This window comes from Hypanus sabinus, chromosome 7 (genome assembly GCF_030144855.1).
Source record: "Hypanus sabinus isolate sHypSab1 chromosome 7, sHypSab1.hap1, whole genome shotgun sequence".
Lineage (NCBI taxonomy): Eukaryota > Metazoa > Chordata > Chondrichthyes > Myliobatiformes > Dasyatidae > Hypanus > Hypanus sabinus.
This window is the reverse complement of record NC_082712.1, coordinates 73,638,923-73,657,734: the sequence shown is the minus strand read 5'-3', so window position 1 is coordinate 73,657,734 and position 18,812 is coordinate 73,638,923. Positions and strand designations below refer to the sequence as shown.

The 18,812-nt window shown below is 41.6% G+C and overlaps 1 protein-coding gene across 1 annotated transcript in view; it reads left to right on the top strand.

Moving 5' to 3' along the window:
• The window catches only part of LOC132396871 (ADAMTS-like protein 1), a 148,984-nt gene extending 139,992 nt beyond the window's left edge, over positions 1 to 8,992 (top strand). Inside the window, exon 13 of the mRNA XM_059974888.1 lies at positions 8,904 to 8,992. Coding sequence (XP_059830871.1) covers positions 8,904 to 8,992 — 89 coding nt within the window. The remainder of the gene's footprint in view (positions 1 to 8,903) is intronic.
• The last annotated feature ends 9,820 nt before the right edge of the window (positions 8,993 to 18,812 follow it).

The window sequence follows — 18,812 nt, the reverse complement described above, 5'->3', positions numbered from 1 at the left end:
ACGCTTTTCCAGCCTCGCGTAATAGCACATGCCCTCTAAACCAGGCAGCATCCTGGTGAACCTCTTTTGCATCCTCTCCAAAGCCTCAACATCCTTCCTATAGTGCGGTGAACAGAACTGTAGATGACATTCCTGATGTGGCCTAACCAGAGTTTTATAAAGTTGCAACATAACCTCTTGACGTTTGAACTCAATGCCTTGACTAATAAAGCAAGCATCCCATAAGCCTTTTTAACAACCTTATGAAGGGTCCTGATGAAGGGTCTCGGCTTCCAGCGTTGTGTGCGTATTCTTTGATCCACAGCATTTGCAGTTGTATTTTTGTGTTTTAACCACCTTATCAACCTGTGTAGCCACTTTCAAGGAGCAATGAACTTGGATCCCAAGATCTTTCTGCTCAGCAGTGCTGTTCAGGACCTTGTCCATAACAGTGTACTGTCTCCTAGCATTTGCTCTAATGAGATGCAACATTGATCTGGGTTAAACTCCATCTGCCGTTTCTCAGCCCATATCATGCTGTATCCTTTGCCAATCTTCTACAGAACTCCACCAGTCTTGGTATCATCCACAAATTTACTTACCCACACATTTTCACTCAGGTCATTTATATACACCACAAACAGCAGAGGAACACATTCTAATTACAAATCTCCAGCTTGAAAAAGTCCCTTTGAACACTACTCTCTGCCTTCTATGGGCAAAGCAGTTCTGAAATCAAACAGCCAATTTGTTGTGGATGCCATGCATCAGTCTTCAGGATTAGCCTCTCATGACGGACATTGTCAAACACCTTACGAAAATTCCACGGCCCTAGCCTCATCAATTTTTTTCATCACCTTGTTAAAATCTCAATCAAGTTGATAAGGAATGACCTGCCACACACAAAGCCATGTTGGCACACCATAATTAGGCCATGAGTTTCCAAATGCTCATATTATCCTATCCCTAACAACTTTCTCCAGCAATTTCCATACAACTGATGTGAGACTCATCTATCTTTAGTTCCCAGGATTTTCCTTTGCTCCCGTTTTAAATAGAGGTACAACATTAGCCACTTTCCAGTCCTCCAGGACCCTGCCTGTGACTAGAGAGGACACGATACAGATCAAGGGCCCAGCAATCTTGTCTCTTGCCTCCTTCAATAACCAGGGGTAAATAGCATCAGGCCCTGGGTACTTATCCACCTTAATACTCATTAGGAGGCCCAACATTTCCTCCTCCTTGAACTCTAATTGCCCTAACATATTTATACACTCAACATTGATCTCCTGGTCCTCTAGATCCTTTTGATTGGTAAATACTGAGGCAAATCTCATTAAGTACCTCACTCACATTCTCAGCTCCAAGCAAATATTACCCCTTGAGTGGTTCCTCCCTCTCCCTAGATATCCTCATATTCTTGATGTATGCATAGAATACCTTGGGATTTACCTTAATCCTACTTAACATGGTCTGTCATGGCTTTCCAAATTCCCTTCTTTAGTTCTTTACTGACTTCTTTATACTCCTCATGTACTTTGTTTTATTCTAACTTCTGAAGCTTTGCATACTTTTCCTTGTTCATCTTTACTAAATTCATCACTCCTTTGGACTTACAAGGTTCTCTTATCTTTCCATCCCCATCCTTCTAACAGGAACATACCTTTCTTGCACTCTTGCAATTGATCTTTAAAACCCTCCACATGCCTGATATGTACTTGCCAGAGAAAAGGTCTTCCCAGTTAACACTTAGTTCCTGCCTAATGCCCTCAGAATTTGCTCCACTCCAATTTAAAATACTCTCACAAGGACCATACCTATTCTTATCTATAGTGATCCTCAAAGATAAGGAGTTGTGGTCATTGTTCACCCATTGAAAGATCAGCCACCTGGCCAGGCTCATTACCCAACACCAGCTCCAGTACAACCCCTCCTCTCATTGGACTGTCCACATATTGTTCTAAGAAACCTTCCTGGACACACTTAACAAAGTCAGCCCCATCTAAATCTGTTACACAAAGAAGGGCCCAGTTTATATTAGGGAAATTGAAATCTCCCATGACAACAACCCCAATATTTTTACATATTTCCTTAATTTGATTGTGTATTTGTTCCTCAATGTTCCAGCAGCCAGTAGTGGGTCTGTAGTTCAACCCATCAATGTGATTGCAGCCTTCCTATTCCTGAGTCGCACCCAAATAGACTCAGCATCTGACCCCTCTATTATGTCTCCTGAGTGCAGATGTGATCTATACCAGGATGCTTGAGGAAGCAATAAGGGTGATAGCTGGAACTATGAGGAGGAGGTAACAAACCAGATTGGTGAAGGCACGACTATACAGTGTCTATAAAAAAATCGTTTTACAACATTGCATCACTGTGGATTTAATTTGGCTTTTTTAACACTGATCAACAGAAAAAGACTCTTTCATGTCAAAGTGAAAACAATCTCTACAAAGCAATCTAAATTAATTACTTATATAAAACACAAAATAATTGATTGCATATGTATTCACCCCCATTAATATGACACACCAAATCATCACTGGTGCAGCCAGTTGGTTTTAGAAGTCACATAATTTGTTAAATGGAGATCACTGTGTGCAGTCAAGGTGCTTCAATTGATTGCAGTAAAAGAACACCTGTATCTGGAAGGTCCAACTGCTGGTGAGTCAGTATTCTGGCAAAAACTACACCATGAAGACAAACGCACACCCCAAACAACTCCGTGAAAAGGTTATTAAAAACACAAGTCAGGAGATGAATACAAGAAAATTTCACAGTCTCTGAATATCCCTTTAAGTAGTTAAGTCAATCATCAAGAAATGAAAAGAATATGACACTGCTGTAAATCTGCCCAGAGCAAGCCGTCCTCAAAATCTGAGTGAGAGTCCAAGAAGGGACTAGTGAGGGAGGCCACCAAGAGACCTTTGACAACTCTGGAGGAGTTACAAGCCTCAGTGGCTGACAAATGTTGTTTGGGTGGTTCATCAGTTGCAGCTTTATGGGAGTGTGGTAAAAAGAAAGCAACCGTTGAAAAAAATGCACATGAAATTTCAGCTAGAGTTTGCCAGAAGGCATGTGGGAGACTCTGAAGTCAGCTGAAAGAAGGTTTTATGGTCTAATGAAACCAAAATTGAGCTTTTTGGCCATTAGAAAAAACGCTATATTTGGCATAAGCCAAACACAGCACATCATCAAAAACACACCATCCCTACTGTGAAGCATGGTGGTGGCTACATCATGCCGTGGGGATGTTTCACGGGAAGGCTTGTGAAGGTAGAGGGTAAAATGAATTTAGCAAAGTACAGGGAAATGCTGGAGGAAAACCTGATGCAGTGTACAGGAGAAATGCAATTTGGGAGAAGATTTGTTTCCAGCAGTACAAAGACCCCAAGCATAAAGCCAAAGCTACACAGGAATGGCTTAAAAAAAATCAAAGTTAGTGCCCTGGAGTGGCCAAGTCAGAGTCCAGACCTCAATCCAATTGAGAATTTGTGACTGGATTTGAAGAACGTTGTTCACATAAGATGCCTTTCACAATCTGGTAGAGCTTGAGCGGTTTTGGAAAGAAGAATGGGGAAAAATTGCAGTGTCCAGATGTACAAAGCTGATAGAGATCTATCCATACATACTCAAGGATGTAATTGCTGCCAAAGGAGCATCTATTAAATACTGACTTGAAAGGGTGGGTAATCAGTTATTTTGTGATTAATAATTGTAATAAATTTAGACTAATTTGTAGCAATTTGTTTTCACTTTAACATAAAAGAGTCTTTATTGTTGATCAGTGTCAAAAAAAAAAACAAATCAAATCCACTATGATTCAATGATGTAAAACAATAAAACATGAAAACTTCCAGGTGGGTGAATACTTCTTATACGCGCTGTATATAGTGTTGATATGGACATTAGTAAGGGGCATTTGACGAGATCCTACGTGATCAGCTGGTCCAGATGTGAGATCAAGGTGAGCTGGCTTGGTGATAGGAGGCAGAGGGTTGTGGTTGAAGGATACTCTCTCAATTGCAACATTGTGCCCAGTGATGTATAATAGAGATCAGAGGCCCTTGCTTGAGATTTTAATAGTTGGGTATGAAATTAAGGAGTTTGCAGAAGACGTGAAAGTTAATGGTGTGCATAGCAAGGAAGATCCTCTAAGACTACAGCAAAATCTAATCAGATGAAAAGTTGTGTAGTGTGTCTTATCCCAACAAGCGCAACGGGATGCATCTTGGGAGGTAAAATAGATGATTGGGCATTAAGTAATGCTGCTGAATGGAGGGGCCTTGGGATTCAAGACCAGAGTTCCCTGAAGGTGGCATCACAGGGAGTCAGGGTGGTGAAGAATGCCCATACCATTTGCCTTCATAGATCAGGCCATAAAATATAAAAGTTAGGACATTTACAAACACTGGTTAGACTACACTTAGAGTATTTTGTGCCATTCTGGTTGCCACATGTAAGAAAGATGTGATAGTACAGAGGAGATTGTTACCTGGACTGGACAACTTTACCACTTTGGAGAGATTGGGTTGGCTGGTTTGTTTTACCTAGAGCAAGGGAGACTGAGGGATAACCTGAAACGAGGTATATAGACTTATGAGTAACATATAGGATAGATAGTCAAAATCTTTATCCAATATCAGTGAGTGAGGCCAAGAGCTGGCTCAGTTTTACGCTATAGAACTCTATAACCCTATAATACTCCATTTGCCACAACATTGCCAGTCCTTCACTTCTCAATATCTCTCTAATATTCTTGTAACTTATTATCCCACCATTCAGCCAGTCATCTGGTGAATGCTGCAGCCTTGAGCCACTCTAGGTTTGTTCATTAATTTCCATGAAAATAAATTTCACAGTGGATGACATACTACAGGCCCAGGAGTATCAGGGATAAATCACTCCCAGTTTTTTGATGTTGCAAGTTCAGCGCTGGGAGCATAAAATCACCGAACTCGCTCCAGATGCTGAAACAGTTCCCTATCACAGTTCATCCACATTTCAGGCCTTTGCTATAGAATGATGCAACCATTTAGGCTTAGTTCCAGTGGGCATTTGGGACCAATCCACAAGGAAAGTCTTTTAATTTCTTGGAGGATGAATAGAAAAACTCACTTATCCAAAAATGAAACTACTCTTTTTTAATTTTCTCACTTCATTATTCTAATGAGTGGTTCAGAAATAAGTATCTTTAATTGTAACAACCTGTAGTCTGTGATGGTAATTTCTGTAATCTGATCAGTTGCTGTTTCTGTGAGATGCACCATATTGTGTCTGGACTGGGATTGTACTGCTGTTACACTAAGACTTCAACCCAGCAAATTATTCACTGTAAATTACATCAGACAGAAGCAAAATCAAAGCAGTGCTCTGGATTTGTATTACAAGCAGCCAATAAAACATAATGTCTATTATCCCTTGCATTCATCCCAAATTAAATTAAACCACTTCAGTATGTTTTCGCAGGAATCCCAATATCACACAGTTCTCCCACAGATCTTGGGGAATAAACTCTTCCTCCTCATTTTAAATACACCCTGGTGCAACTGGATGTCGGACTTCCTAACTAACAGACCTTCGATAGTTAGGATGGACAATCGTTCCTCCCTCCCTCTCTTCCTCAATATGGGTGCTTTGAGGATACTGCCAAAACCTGCCTTACCTGACACTCAGAGTTTGCAGCAGTGCCCCAAACTCTGAGCTCTGTAACTATGGTAGTCAGTATGGAGTTTATTGGGCAGTCTTGACTGTGCATGAATCCCATTATCCCCTGATTGCCTTCAATACTACACACCTCCATTTTGCTCTGAAAGTTACTTCTTTCCAAATGCAAAACTGATTCTTACTTTGTTGGGTGAAAAAGATTCCAATGTTTCTGCTCAACGCCAGGCTTTTGTGAACTTAGTGAGAACTCAGTGAGGACTATCTGCTGAAGTGATGGGATCATGTATGACTTTTTTTTTTACCCTTGTTTTGAGGAAAATAATCCACACTTTCCTAAGCTATTATGGCTATTTGGGACACTTCTATGGGATAAGAGGAGTGGCATTTTTACAGGAATAAGAGTTTCTATTTCTATGAGCAGGAAGATCAGAATCAGGTTTATTATCACTGACATGTTATGAAATTTGTTGTTTAGAGGCAGCTGTACAGTGCAGAAAATAGAAATATTATTAACTCTCAATAAGAAATATAAAATAAAGTACAAAAAGAGTGCAAAGTAGTGATGTAGTATTCATGGATTGTTCAGAAATCTGACAGGGGAAGGAAAGAAGTTATTCCTAAAACAATGTGTGTCTTCAGGCTCCAGTGCCTCCTTCCTGATGAGCAATGAGCAATGAGCAGTGGGCATGTCCTGAATGGTGCGGGTCCTTAATGAAGGACGCTGTCTTCTTGAGGCAGTGCCTTTAGAAGATGTTTTGATGGTGGGCTGGCTAGGCTCCACGATGAAGCTGGCTGAGCCAACAACCACCTAGGTTTTCTTCATTTCTGTGCATTGGAGCCTTGATACCAAATGTGATGCAACCAGTCAGAATTCCCACCACTATACACCTGTAGGAGTTTGCAAGTCTTGTAACATACCAAATTTCCTCAAACTCCTAATGAAGCAGAGCCCTCAGAGTTCCTCCTTGGAGATTGCATCAGTTCCTCGAGGTGCTGATGCCCAGGAACTTGAATCTGTTAACCCTTTCTGCTGCTGATCCCTCGATGAGGTGTGTTCTCCTTTCTGAAGTCCTTAGTCTTACTGATGTTGAGTGCAAGGTTGTTGTGACACTGTTCAACCAGCCAAGCTATCTTACTCCTGTACATCTTCTCGGTACTATCTGAGATCCTGCCTACAACAGTTGTAAGGTTGGTGAATTTACAGATAGTGTTAGAACCACGCAGTCATGGGTGTAGAGAGAGTGGAGTGGTGGGCTAAGCATGCTTCCTTGAGGAATGACTGTGTTGATTGCCAGCAAGGATATCCACACTGACTGTGGTCTCTCAGTGAGGGAGTAAAGGATCCATTTGCAGAGGGAGGTAGAGACGCACAGGTTTTAATGTTTGTGAAGGGTTGATGATGTTGAATGCTGAGCTGTAATCAGTAAACAGCAGTAGGTATTGCTGTTGTGCATGTGGTCCATGTGGTTTCTTGGTGTACGGTCAGGTAGGTTACTGGTTGGAGGTGTTGATCAGCCTTACTGCTTGGGGAAAATAACTGTTGTCCTAGTGTGGATGCTACATAGCATCCTGATGGGAATGGAACAAACAGTCTATGAGCAGGGTGGGTGGGATCCTACATGATATTGCTGCCCTTATTCTGGTGGGTTTGTGCTGGTGATGTGTTGGACAGTTTTGACTCCCATTATGGAGCCTTCCTGTCTGCCACAGTGCACAGTTTCAGTGCCATGCGGTGAAGCAGCACGTTAGGATGCTCCCTACTGTTCATCTGTAGAGGGATTTAGAGTATGGATGTACATAGACCAGTTCTCTCACCCTCCTCAGAAAACAGAGAAGTTGGTGAGCTTTTCTGGTTGTGCAGGATGTGTTCTTGGACCCTAAGAGAACGTGTGAGATGTGCTGTGCCGGGAGTCTGAAACTGCTTGCAGTTTCCATGCCGTGGTGCCAATATAAAGAGGGGTGTGAGTAGTGCAAGTTCCAGTGAAGTTGATAAACATCTCTCTTGTTCACCTTGAGGAGCAAGTTATTTGCCTGGTACCAGAACTCCTGTCTGTAGGCCATCTCATCATTGCTAGTGATGACCCCCACCACTGTCGTGTCATTGGTGAACTTGACAATGGGATTGCACGAGTGTTTGGCCGTGCAGTCAGGTGTATTTAGACCAAGGAGGAAGAGATTGTTCTCAAAGCTTTTTTTTTCTTTTTAGTGGAAGAATAGTATTGAATGCTGAACTGAAATCTAGAAACAGCATTCTGACACAAGTGTCCTTGTTTTCTAGGTGTGTCAGGGCCAGGTGTATGACAGATAATATGACATCTGTCGTAAAGCAGTTCAGTCAGTAAGCGTATTGGTGATCGTCTAGCAAAGAAGCAATGTCCAATTACCAGCTGTCCAAAGCACTTCATGATGTTTGGCATCAGTGCCACCAGGTGATAGCTGTTTAGTTCTAAGGGTGCAGAGTTATTTTTGGTACAGGGATGATGGTGGTTGATTTTGAAGCATATAGGGACATCAACCGGACGAGTGAAGTGGTGAAGATGTCTGAGAAGATGTCAATAAGCTGGTATGCACACTTTGAGATCTCAGCCTTGGTTATCGTCTGGCCTGGCAACCTCACGGAAGATTTGACTCTCTTCAGAGTCTTTCTCACACCTGCTGCTGTTACAGACGGTGTCTTCCCACCTGGAACGTGGGTGGCGTTTGTTGCCTGCCTCGAAGTGTGTACAAACGTTGTCTGGGTAGGCAGCATCACAGGTACAGTCAACACTGTGTTCCTTGCATAGTCAGTATTGCCCTTGATGCCCAGCCACATACACTGGGGATCATTATCAGACAGGTGTCCTTAAATGTCTTTGTCCCCTTTATGCCCTTGGGCAGGTGATGATGAACAGTTAACTCCCTGAGCAGGTAATGTGACCAGCATTTAACTGTAAGATGCTCACTTGCCAACAGAACCACAACTGCTAACTACAGATGAGTTTGTGCACCAACCTTTGTTGATATACACACAGAATCCACCTCCTTTTGGATTTCCCAGCTGTATCTACACCTTGGATTATAATATCTTGCAGTTCCTGGCCGATTGAATAACTAACAAATAAAAAAACAATCATTCTCAATGAACTCTCGAAGACAATTAAAATAAACACAATTACACGAAAGACTTTCTGAGAGGATTCTGAGACCCTGTCAGAACATTCATCTTCTTCCTTTCTTTCTCAACCCTGCAGTTGATTTGTTTCTTTGATTTATAGAGAGACTTCCTGTGGAAGCAAAGCTGCCCTGGTACAAACAGGCACAGGAGCTGGAGGAACTGCTGGTTGTTTCCGAGGAGCCTTCGTGAGTCTGTTGGAATTTTATTTCTATTTGGGGATTTAAAAAAAACTAAGTCAGTGAGAATGAGTCTGTTAAGTTGGTTCTAATACTGTCTGTCACACAGATCATGTAACGATGGTCTGATGTGTGTGTACAGCCATGGCCATACAGGAAGGGAGAGTCACGTTACATCTACCCAGGGTGGGATTGCTTTTCATGTTAGCTATTTTCCCTTCAGCAAAGGTTGTGCAAATTACCAATTAGCTGTCTGTTTGAATCAGCCTAACAATCCCATCTGACCTCTCCTGATCCTCTGCTGATGTTTACTTTTCAGTTTCTGGAGGCCGGGATATTGTGTTGGAGGTCACTTACTTTCTGACATGTTGCTAAAGCTTATTTGATACGCAGTTGAGCCTCACAGTGAATGTCAGCAGAAAGTATGCTAGTTCTCTCCAATAATTTCTCAGGATATTTGCATCACTTGGAAGGCCATCATTATTGTCCATACCTAATTACCCTTGCCGGCTGGTGGGGCGGAAGGTCCTGAGTTTGAATCCAGCTGGCTCCCGTGTATACTTTCTATCCGTGCTGAGTTGAGCACCAAGCTAGCAACTTGACCTCATGAAAAAGAAATTTCCTGCAACAGAAACATCAATTGCAGAAAGTTGATGGCCTATGCTCTCTCATAAATTGAAAGTTCTTCTCTAATTACCCTTGAGAAAGTGGTGGTGATCCACCTTCTTAAACCTTTCTGTACTCCTTTTGGTGAGAACACCCATAGTACAATTAGGGAGGGACTTTGAGGATTTGGACATAGATAGGCTGAAGGACCAGCAGCATATTTCGAAGTGGGAATTGTATCCAACTTGGAAGAAAACCTACATTTCTTGGAATCTAAAACACCAGCTCAGATCTATTGTGTCCTTTCCTCCTCAGGTACTGCTGTGGTCCTATCCATGAGACCCTAAGATTTAGAAGCAGACTTCTGCTGTTAAGTCTGTTCTACCATTCAATAATAGATGACTTTTTCAATTCCCTTTTCCTGCTTCATCCACATAATCATTAACACCCCTCCTTACCCAAACAAAAATGTGTCAGTTTCTACCTTGAATGCATCCACCCAGACTTCATGTTTTGGACAAGCTGCTGGCCTATGGAGAACAGATAGTTGGTTCAATCTTTTAAAATAATAAAATGGAGAGGCAAGTGAGTGTGGAAGCAGGAAGAGAGCTGGGCCTGCTCCATTTTCAGGGCTTTTCATGACACACTGGGTCAAGGTAACAGCTAAGGAAGAAGGTGGGTGGGAAGAGAACGGTCAGTGCTTTTAAGGACTAGCATTCAGAAGTGATCCATTCTGCAAAAAGAATTTGGAAAAGGAATCAATCACAGAATGGGATCACTAGCCAGTGGTGAATCTGGAGTCAGGAACCAGGGTGCAGAGTGGTGAGGGCAATGAGGGGTTGGTAGAGAGCATGACAGGTGGAGGCTGATGAGTTTGGAAGGATGGATGGAGCCCTTAAGGGTGCTCTCTCTGTGCCTGTTGTAATAAAAATGTTGTATTAACCCAGAGCACACATCAGGCAGTGTTCATACTCCCATCTTCCACGTCAAGTTGTCAGACATCCTGTTAACCATTTCATACAGACTCCAGAGATTGTGTTCTCTGTTTTCATTAGTGGGAGAGACTTGAACAGAATGGTATGTAAGTTGAAGGGAAGCTGATTTTCAAGATAAGAGCCTGGTAATGTGAAACTGAGTTATGTCGACATTTCTTCTCATAGGGGCTAGCAAATCTCTGGTACTCTCTGCCTCAGAGTTTTGTGGAAGCTTGGTCATTACTAGTATTGAAATACCAGATACACTTACAGAAGATCTGGGGATTTCAGGCCTTGGGACCTGGAACAGAGGAGTTGACATGGGACATGTTTGGGGGGCCAGGAAACCGCCCACCTGCACCTATTCTTTTGTGTTGTTGAGTCTCAGCTCCAAATGTCTTGTGTCACTACGGCCTGTGCAAACAACAAGCCAAAGCTCCTTATACACATGCACTAACCATGCGGATTAGGGAAATTAGGGATTATCTTTTCTTTCATGGTTAATTTTCCTGAACATTTTGAGTGCAAATTACCTCCTCATATTTAGAGAGATGTCTTGTTCAGGAGGAAGAGGAAGGAGAAGACTAGTATAAATTTGATTGATTTTTCCTCTTTGGAATGAAGCCTCATGGCTTGAAATGAAATGTCCTAATAGTCTCAGGGATATGCCTGTATCAAGGGTTCAACACTTCTGATTTAATTTGTTTAGTCCCCCTGGTCCTCACTGGCTATGCTGTTAGTACAGTTAATATGAATGCCATAACTGGCCATGAACACCCCCTCTAACCCCTCCCCCAGTTCCATGATGAACATATCTGAAGATTTACCTTGAGGCGCACCACCTCCACCACCCCCCTCCCTGCTCTTGGAGCTGTGACCCAGACCCAGCCCCATTCACAATCCTATTCAAATGGTTCTGGGGAAATGCTAAATCAAGCCCAAAATCATATACAGTAAAGATAGTAGTGTATTTTTATCACTTGTTGCCTATCTTTGGGGAAACTTCCCCAGAGATTCTCAGTCCCTTGTTAATTTTATTTGAAAACAAGCCCCTGTCTTTGAAGAATTTGTGTTTTAAACCAGCTGCTCCATTTTTAACCCTCCCAAACTGTGCATTTCTTGTCATTCCCTGTTTTTGATTTGGCATTTTATATTAATTTCTTGTTTTACAAGGGTTTGTGTTCATTCCTGCAGGCCCAGTGCACATAATTTCCAAATTAGTGGGCAGGGGGCAGAGAGCATTACTTGTGGCCCCGGGCTCTGCCTGTTTCACTCAAAGCTCCAGCAGCTGCAGCAGGACATTCCTTAAGGGACCATAACCATCGGGCAGGTGTCAGGGGATGGCTTCCAGTTGTGATTTGATCCATTTCAGCTTGGAGCACTCTGTTTCCAAGTCCTGCTTTGCTCAAGAGTATAGCTTCATAACAGGGCCCCTTTTCTCTCAATGGCACTTAGCAAATTTGTCCTTGGAGATGCTTCCTCTGAAAGAATCTCTTTCTACTTGCACCCAGGCAGGGCATTTATGTTTTACCACATACTAGAATAGCAGCACTATTTTCAGGAGTGATTTCTTGTAGATTATATTATTGGCTAAGTGATATAAGCATTTTTGTTCAAACTGTTACAGTTTTGGCAAGAGCAATATAGCAGCACCAGGCTTCTGTGCTCTAAACATTAAACCAACATTTAAATTTGGAAGCCATATGTGAGATCTCATTAGCTCTTTAGTGCTAGAGGAACAGAAAGATATTCCTGGCTACAATTACATAGTAAAAACAAAACACAATTTTAACTTAGGATCATCCTCAATATTTAGTATTTTGAATAAGTTTGTGGTAGTTTTGCTGCCATTAAGCTTGTTCTGTGATAATAGTGAGCACGTCAGTAGGAAGAGCAAATACGAATTCCCTGCACGTGAGCAATCTTTGAAGCTATAAAAGTCCATCAAAAATTGTGAAATATCAAATTTGCTTCAATATATCTTCAGAGCAACAATTTGTAATGATCTTGATTTTCACTAGTTCAGTTGGAAAACAGCAACTGTGTTCAAACTGTCCAAACTAGAGGATTATCTCTGCATGTTGCCATTTTCTTCAGCTCTCCCATTAGTGGTGTCCCCCATAGTCTGTTGCATGACCACACACCCTCAGGTTCACCTAAACACAATCCACTATCAGCCAACTCACAAGCTCAGCACTTGGAGCATTTTCACTCCCAAACATTTCACTCACACATCGCCCATACCGATTGACTCACAAACCCAACACACACACACACACACACACACACAGACACAAAATACTGACAACAATATAATTAAAGAAACACTGTATGCACTATGCTCACCAACTCTCATTCTATCAAATTCTTTCCTGCCCCTTTCTCTACCTAAGTCAAGAATAATTTACAGCCAATGTCAAAGACAACTAGTAAGGTGATACTCCTCTTGATGCTCAAATCCAAAAGCCCAGTCTGAACCTGAAGACCTGGGGTATGATAGAGTGTTGGAGTTGACAGGTTGCAGTTTACAAACCCAATCCTCTTAGCGGAGCAATCCTCCATGACCAATGTACACACCCCATCTCCCACCTGGAATCTGCCATGAGGCACTCCTCGCTCATCTATGAAAGTCCACTGCTGGCAAGAGAGAATGGGTAGGCATTAGTGCACTGTGGGTTTCTTTCTGTAATCTTGTTTTTCCATAATCCATAGGAGTGGGGGAGGGTTGATTGGAGGAGGCTTTGTGATTGAATGTATGTGTCTGCTGCAGGAGGTGAGAGTAGGGATATGTTGGGCATTGGAGAGGTGGGCAAACTGTGGTGGAGTTGGCTAGATATAAGCTCTCCATGTCTGGCAAGAAAGTGATAATGGTAGTTTGATATTTTTAGTTATTTTTCCAGTATCTTACGTTTTTATTTCTATCAGTCAGAAGATAGCCTTGGAGATATCTAAAATATGCTCTTCCATCATTCAAATGCTTTGCATTACTTTCCAAAGAGCCAGAGTATTATTGTTTCCATAGTATCTTGTTCCATTTCATGCTGTGCGATGGAATATTGACTGAAGAATGCATCTCATTATAACGGGGCGTACTCTTGGCTCCCAGTGCCTTTATTACATGGAGTGGGAAAAGAAATTATTAAGAGTCCTGTGAGGATTCCATTTCAAGTTAATGTTCAAACATCAGAACCTCAAGAGCCAATTTTCCACATTTAGATCAAAATACAGGTATAAAAATGAAATCCAAGTAAAAAAATGCATACAGTTAAGTTCAGTTTGATAAATACATACACTCAAGTGGCCACTTCTTTAGGTACACCTGTACACCTACTTGTTAATGCAAATATCGAATCAGTCAATCATGTGGCAGCAACTCAATGCATAAAAACATGCAAACATGGTCAAGAGGGTCAGTTGTTGTTCAGCCGAAACATCAGAATGAGCAAGTAATGTAGTCTAAGTAACTTTGTCTGTGGAATGATTGTTGGTGTCAGTGGCAGTCCTGTGGGAAAAATGCCTTGTTAATGGGAGAGCTCAGAGGAGATTGGCCAGACAGCTGACAGGAAGGTGACAATATCTGAAATAACCATGCGTTACAGCAGTGGTGCGCAAATGAGCATGAACATACACTCACTTTATTTCATTACACTTCCAAAAGATTTGCTCAGCTCTTTCATTATCAGGATATTGGGTAGCAAAGTAATCTAGATATTGAGAAATAACTTTAATTTAACAAATATTTCAACTAACATTGGGATTATATCAAACTCCTCTAACTAACCAAAATTAGCACATCAGCAAATGCACAAGCCATTAATTCATAGCGTCTTCTCCACCACATAACTTCAAGCTCTTTTCTACCTTCCAGCACATCACAGAAATGTAATGGTTCTGTAATTTCTGCATATTAATTTACACACACACACACACACACACACACACACACACACACACACACACACACACACACACACACACACACACACACACACACACACACACACACACACAGTCTGTGGCCTAAGGTAGAAGGAGTCCATTTTAGAAAACCTAGCACATTTATTTTTCACAATAGTCCCCTCCAACATTTACACACTTAGCCCAGCGGTCATGGAGCATACGGAACTTGGACCTCCAGAAAGTGTCCACCTCAGGGGTAATTGATAAGTTTGTGGCCTAGGGTAGAAGATGAGTTACTAACTTCAAACTTTCTGCATAATCACTCAAAGAGTTGACCTGCATGAGCATGTAACGAGAGCTGTATAACTCATCTCCTTCTACCTTAGAAAACAACTTATCAATAACCCTGCTGTGGACACTTTCTGGAGGTCCAAGATCCATCTGCTCCATGACTGCTGGATTAATTGTGTAAATGTAGGAGGGGACTGTGTTGTAAAATAATTGTGCTACATTTTCTAAAATTGATTCCTTCTACCTTAGACCACGAACTTAATCAATCACCCCTCGTACATACACACACAAAACTGAGTGTACATGCATGTACAACAAAAGGCACTTCTGTGACCTGGTAGGTGTGCATTCTGGACATCCAATGGATAGTGTGATGCTATTTTTTTATGCTCAGAGAGCTGGCTGATTTGAACAGGAGTTAACGAGAAGATATTGAATGTGTCCACTATAGAAATGCAGTGTGGCCTTGTTCTGATGTTGCAGTAGTTATGTCCTTGAGCTGCAGTATCCACAGTGGGAGGAGACTGTTGCTGGAATGTGAGTTGAACAAACGCACATTCTGGAATTGGGTCTCAGAACTACTGTAAATTTTTGGAGCTCCTATTTTGTTTCTGCTCATTCTAGGACACAGACTGTCAATAAAAACCAGAAAGAATATGTTGCTCACAATGGCTTCTTCGAGGTTTGAACTGCTTCCAGTCTGCCCTTATAACTGTGCCTCTTACAGAGTAGGCAGAACTGGAGTCAGTGGTGTGAGGGTGAGGTTTCTCACAGTATAATGAAGTTTTAATGAAGGGTAAATTGTTTCAGACATTTAATAGATTATCTAAAAGTTTGTGTTCATTGAACAATACAAAGATTTTAGAGGATTTATGTGAATTTGATCTTGTTAAAAAATCTATTTAAAGTAATATTACTGTTTCACACAAATTCAGATGTTCTAAGTCCAATGGCTTTCACAGAGAACCTGGTCATGGGATAGATCTTGCAGTTGGAGAGCATTTCAGAAATAGTGACTGCAACTCAATGACCTTGAGAATAGCCATAGACAAGGATTGAGGAAAGGAAAGTGCTTAATTGAGGGAGGGCTAATTACAATGCTATTAGGCAGGAATTCAGGAATGTAAATTGGGGAAAAGATGTCCTTACAGAAATGGACAGCAGGAACGTGGAGGTTGTGAGACAGGGAAAAGATGGTAGGGTAAAGGAACCCTAGACGGTAGGGTTGACGAGAGGTGGAACATTTAGTCAAGAGTTAGATGGAAGCATATGACCTCACATTTAAGGTTTAGGAAGCAAAATTCAGACTGGGCTCTGAGAGTTTTAAGAACGCCAGGTAGGAGCTTAAGAAGAGAATTCCTAGGAGAGCTAGAAAGGAATATCAGGAGACCTTGGTGAGTAGGATTAAAGAAAACCCCAAAGCATGTTACATGTACATGAGAACCAGGAGGATGAGCAGAGTGAGAGCAGGACTGCTTGGATAAAGGAGGAAAGCCTGGAGTCAGAGGAGGTAGTGGAAGTCCTTAATCAGTACTTTGCTTCAGTACTCATGAGGGAGAGAGACTTTGACAAATGTGAGTTCAAAGCAGAATGTGAGGCTAAACTGCTGGAGCATGTCAAGATTAAGGAAGAGGCAGTGTTGGAACTTCATAAAAAACATTAGGCTGGAGAAGTTCCTGGGATTGGACTGGATATACCCTAGGTTACTACAGGAAGAAAAGGAAGAGATTGCTAGGGAATTAATGGTCTTTGTGTTCTCACTGGAGGAGGTATTAAAGGAAAGTGATGAATGTAGAGTGATGGATGTGATGTATATGGATCTTAGTAAGGAACTAAACAAGGTTCCTCATGGTATGCTGATCCAGAAAGCCAAGAGACATGGGATCCTTGGAGAACTGGCTGCGTGGAATTGAAATTGGCTTCCCCTCAGAAGGCAGAGGGTGGTAGCAGGTGCAGAGGATTCTGCCTGGAGGTAGATGACTCGTGGTGTTCTGCAGGGATCAGTTCGGGGACCCCTTCTGTTAGTGAGTTTGTAAATGATGAGGAAGACTTGTGTTAGTAAGTCTGAAGATGACACAAAGATTTTTGGTATTCTGGATATTGTAGAGGGCTGTAGGCTAAAAAAATGATATAGAGAAAATACTGAGCTAGGCAGAGAAATGACAGATGGAGATCAATCTGGAAAAATTTGAAGCGATACACTCTGGAAGATCAAACTTGAAGGCAAAGTACAAGGTTAATGGCAGGATTTTTAGTAGTGAGGAGGAACAGAGGGATCCTGAGTTCCAAGCCATAGATCCCTCAAGATTGCTGCTCAAGTTTTATGTTGTGATTGTCTTCATTTGTTGGGGCATTGAGTTCAAGAGCCACAAGGTAATTTTGCAGCTCTAATTAGAGCACACTGGAGTACTGGGTTCACTCCTCATTAAAGGAAGGATGTGGAAACTTTGGAGAAGGTGCAGAGGAGATTTTCCAGGATGCTGCCTGGATTAGAGAATATGTTTTAAAGTTCAATGTTCAAAGTACATTTATTATCAAAGTACATATATCTGGGATTCATTTTCTTGCAGGCATACTCAATTAATCCATAATAGAAAAATAACCATAATAAAATCAATGAAAGACCACACCAACTTGGGTGTTCAACAGCGTGCAAAAGGAAACAAACTGTGTAAATACAGAAAGGCAGAATAATAATAAATAAGAAATAAAACTTGGAAACAAGAGATGAAGAGTCCTTGAATGTGAGTACATAGGTTCTGGGAACATTTCAATGGTGAGACAAGTAAAGTTGAGTGAAGTTATCTCCTTTGGTTCAAAAGCCTGATGAATGAGGGTAATAACTGTTCCTGTACTCGGTGGTGTGAGTCCTGAGCTTTGGAAGAAAGGCTGAGTAAGCTAGGACTTCTCTTTTGGACAACATTGAAGACTTGACAGTGGTGTACAATATTATGAGAGGCATAGGCAGAGTGGACAGCCAGTGCCTTTTTCCCAGGGCCACAATGGCTAATACCAGACAACATCTGTTTAAGTGAGTGGAGGAAAGTTTAAGGGATATGTCAGAGGTAGTTTTTTTGTTATTACACAGACGGGTGTGTGCCTGGAGTGTCCTGCCAGGGGTGGTGGTAGAATCAGACACATTAGGGACATTTAAGAGACTCGCAGATGGGCACATGGACGTAAGAAAATTGGAAATTTGTGGGCTATGTAGGAGGGAAGGGTTAGATTGATCTTGGAGTAGGTTTGTAGAGTTCAGCACAATATCATGAGTTGAAGGGCCTGTATTGTGCTGTACTATCTGTTCCATACAAATATAGTTCAGTAAGTTTAATGGTAGATGTGGAATGAGATAAGCTGGTCCAGAGTTAAGGTCTTAAATTGGGGGAGGGCTGTTTTCAACAGTATAAGGCAAGACATGACAAAGTAGATTGGGAATAACTTCTTCAGGAGAAAAACAATATAAGCAGGGAGCTTTTAATGGCACATTAAGAACCATCATGTCCCTTTAAAAGTAAGATGCAAAGATGTTGAAGTGGCAGTACGTTGATTTGTGAAGGGAATTTAAGTTTGATCAGTAAAAAGAAGGAAGCGAGTTGCTTTTGAGTGAGTTGCTTTGGGTTTTATAGGGGATGTATGAGAGAACTAAAAAGAGATTTAGAGGGCTAAAAGCTGTTATGAAATGGCCTCAAACATTTTACAAATAATTAGGGGCAAGAGGATAGCTAGAGAAAGATTAGGTCATCTTGGGACACAAATGAGCAAGCTGTGTGTGAAGAAAGGGAATATGGGCAGCATCCTAAATGAATATTTCTCGTTGGTTTTCACCAGCGAGAAGGATGGGAGATTCAGAGAGACGAATGCTGATCTTCCGGTGATCAATTCCAGGTTGCTATGGAGAACATCGTCATTATCCACAGTTGAGGTACTAGAAGATTAGAGAATACCTAATGTTCTCTTATTCAAAAAGAGCAATATGGATAAGCTGGGACACTATATGATAGTGAGCCTTACATCAATAATCAGGAAATTATTGGAAAAAAATTCTAAGGGGATTTAAAAAAA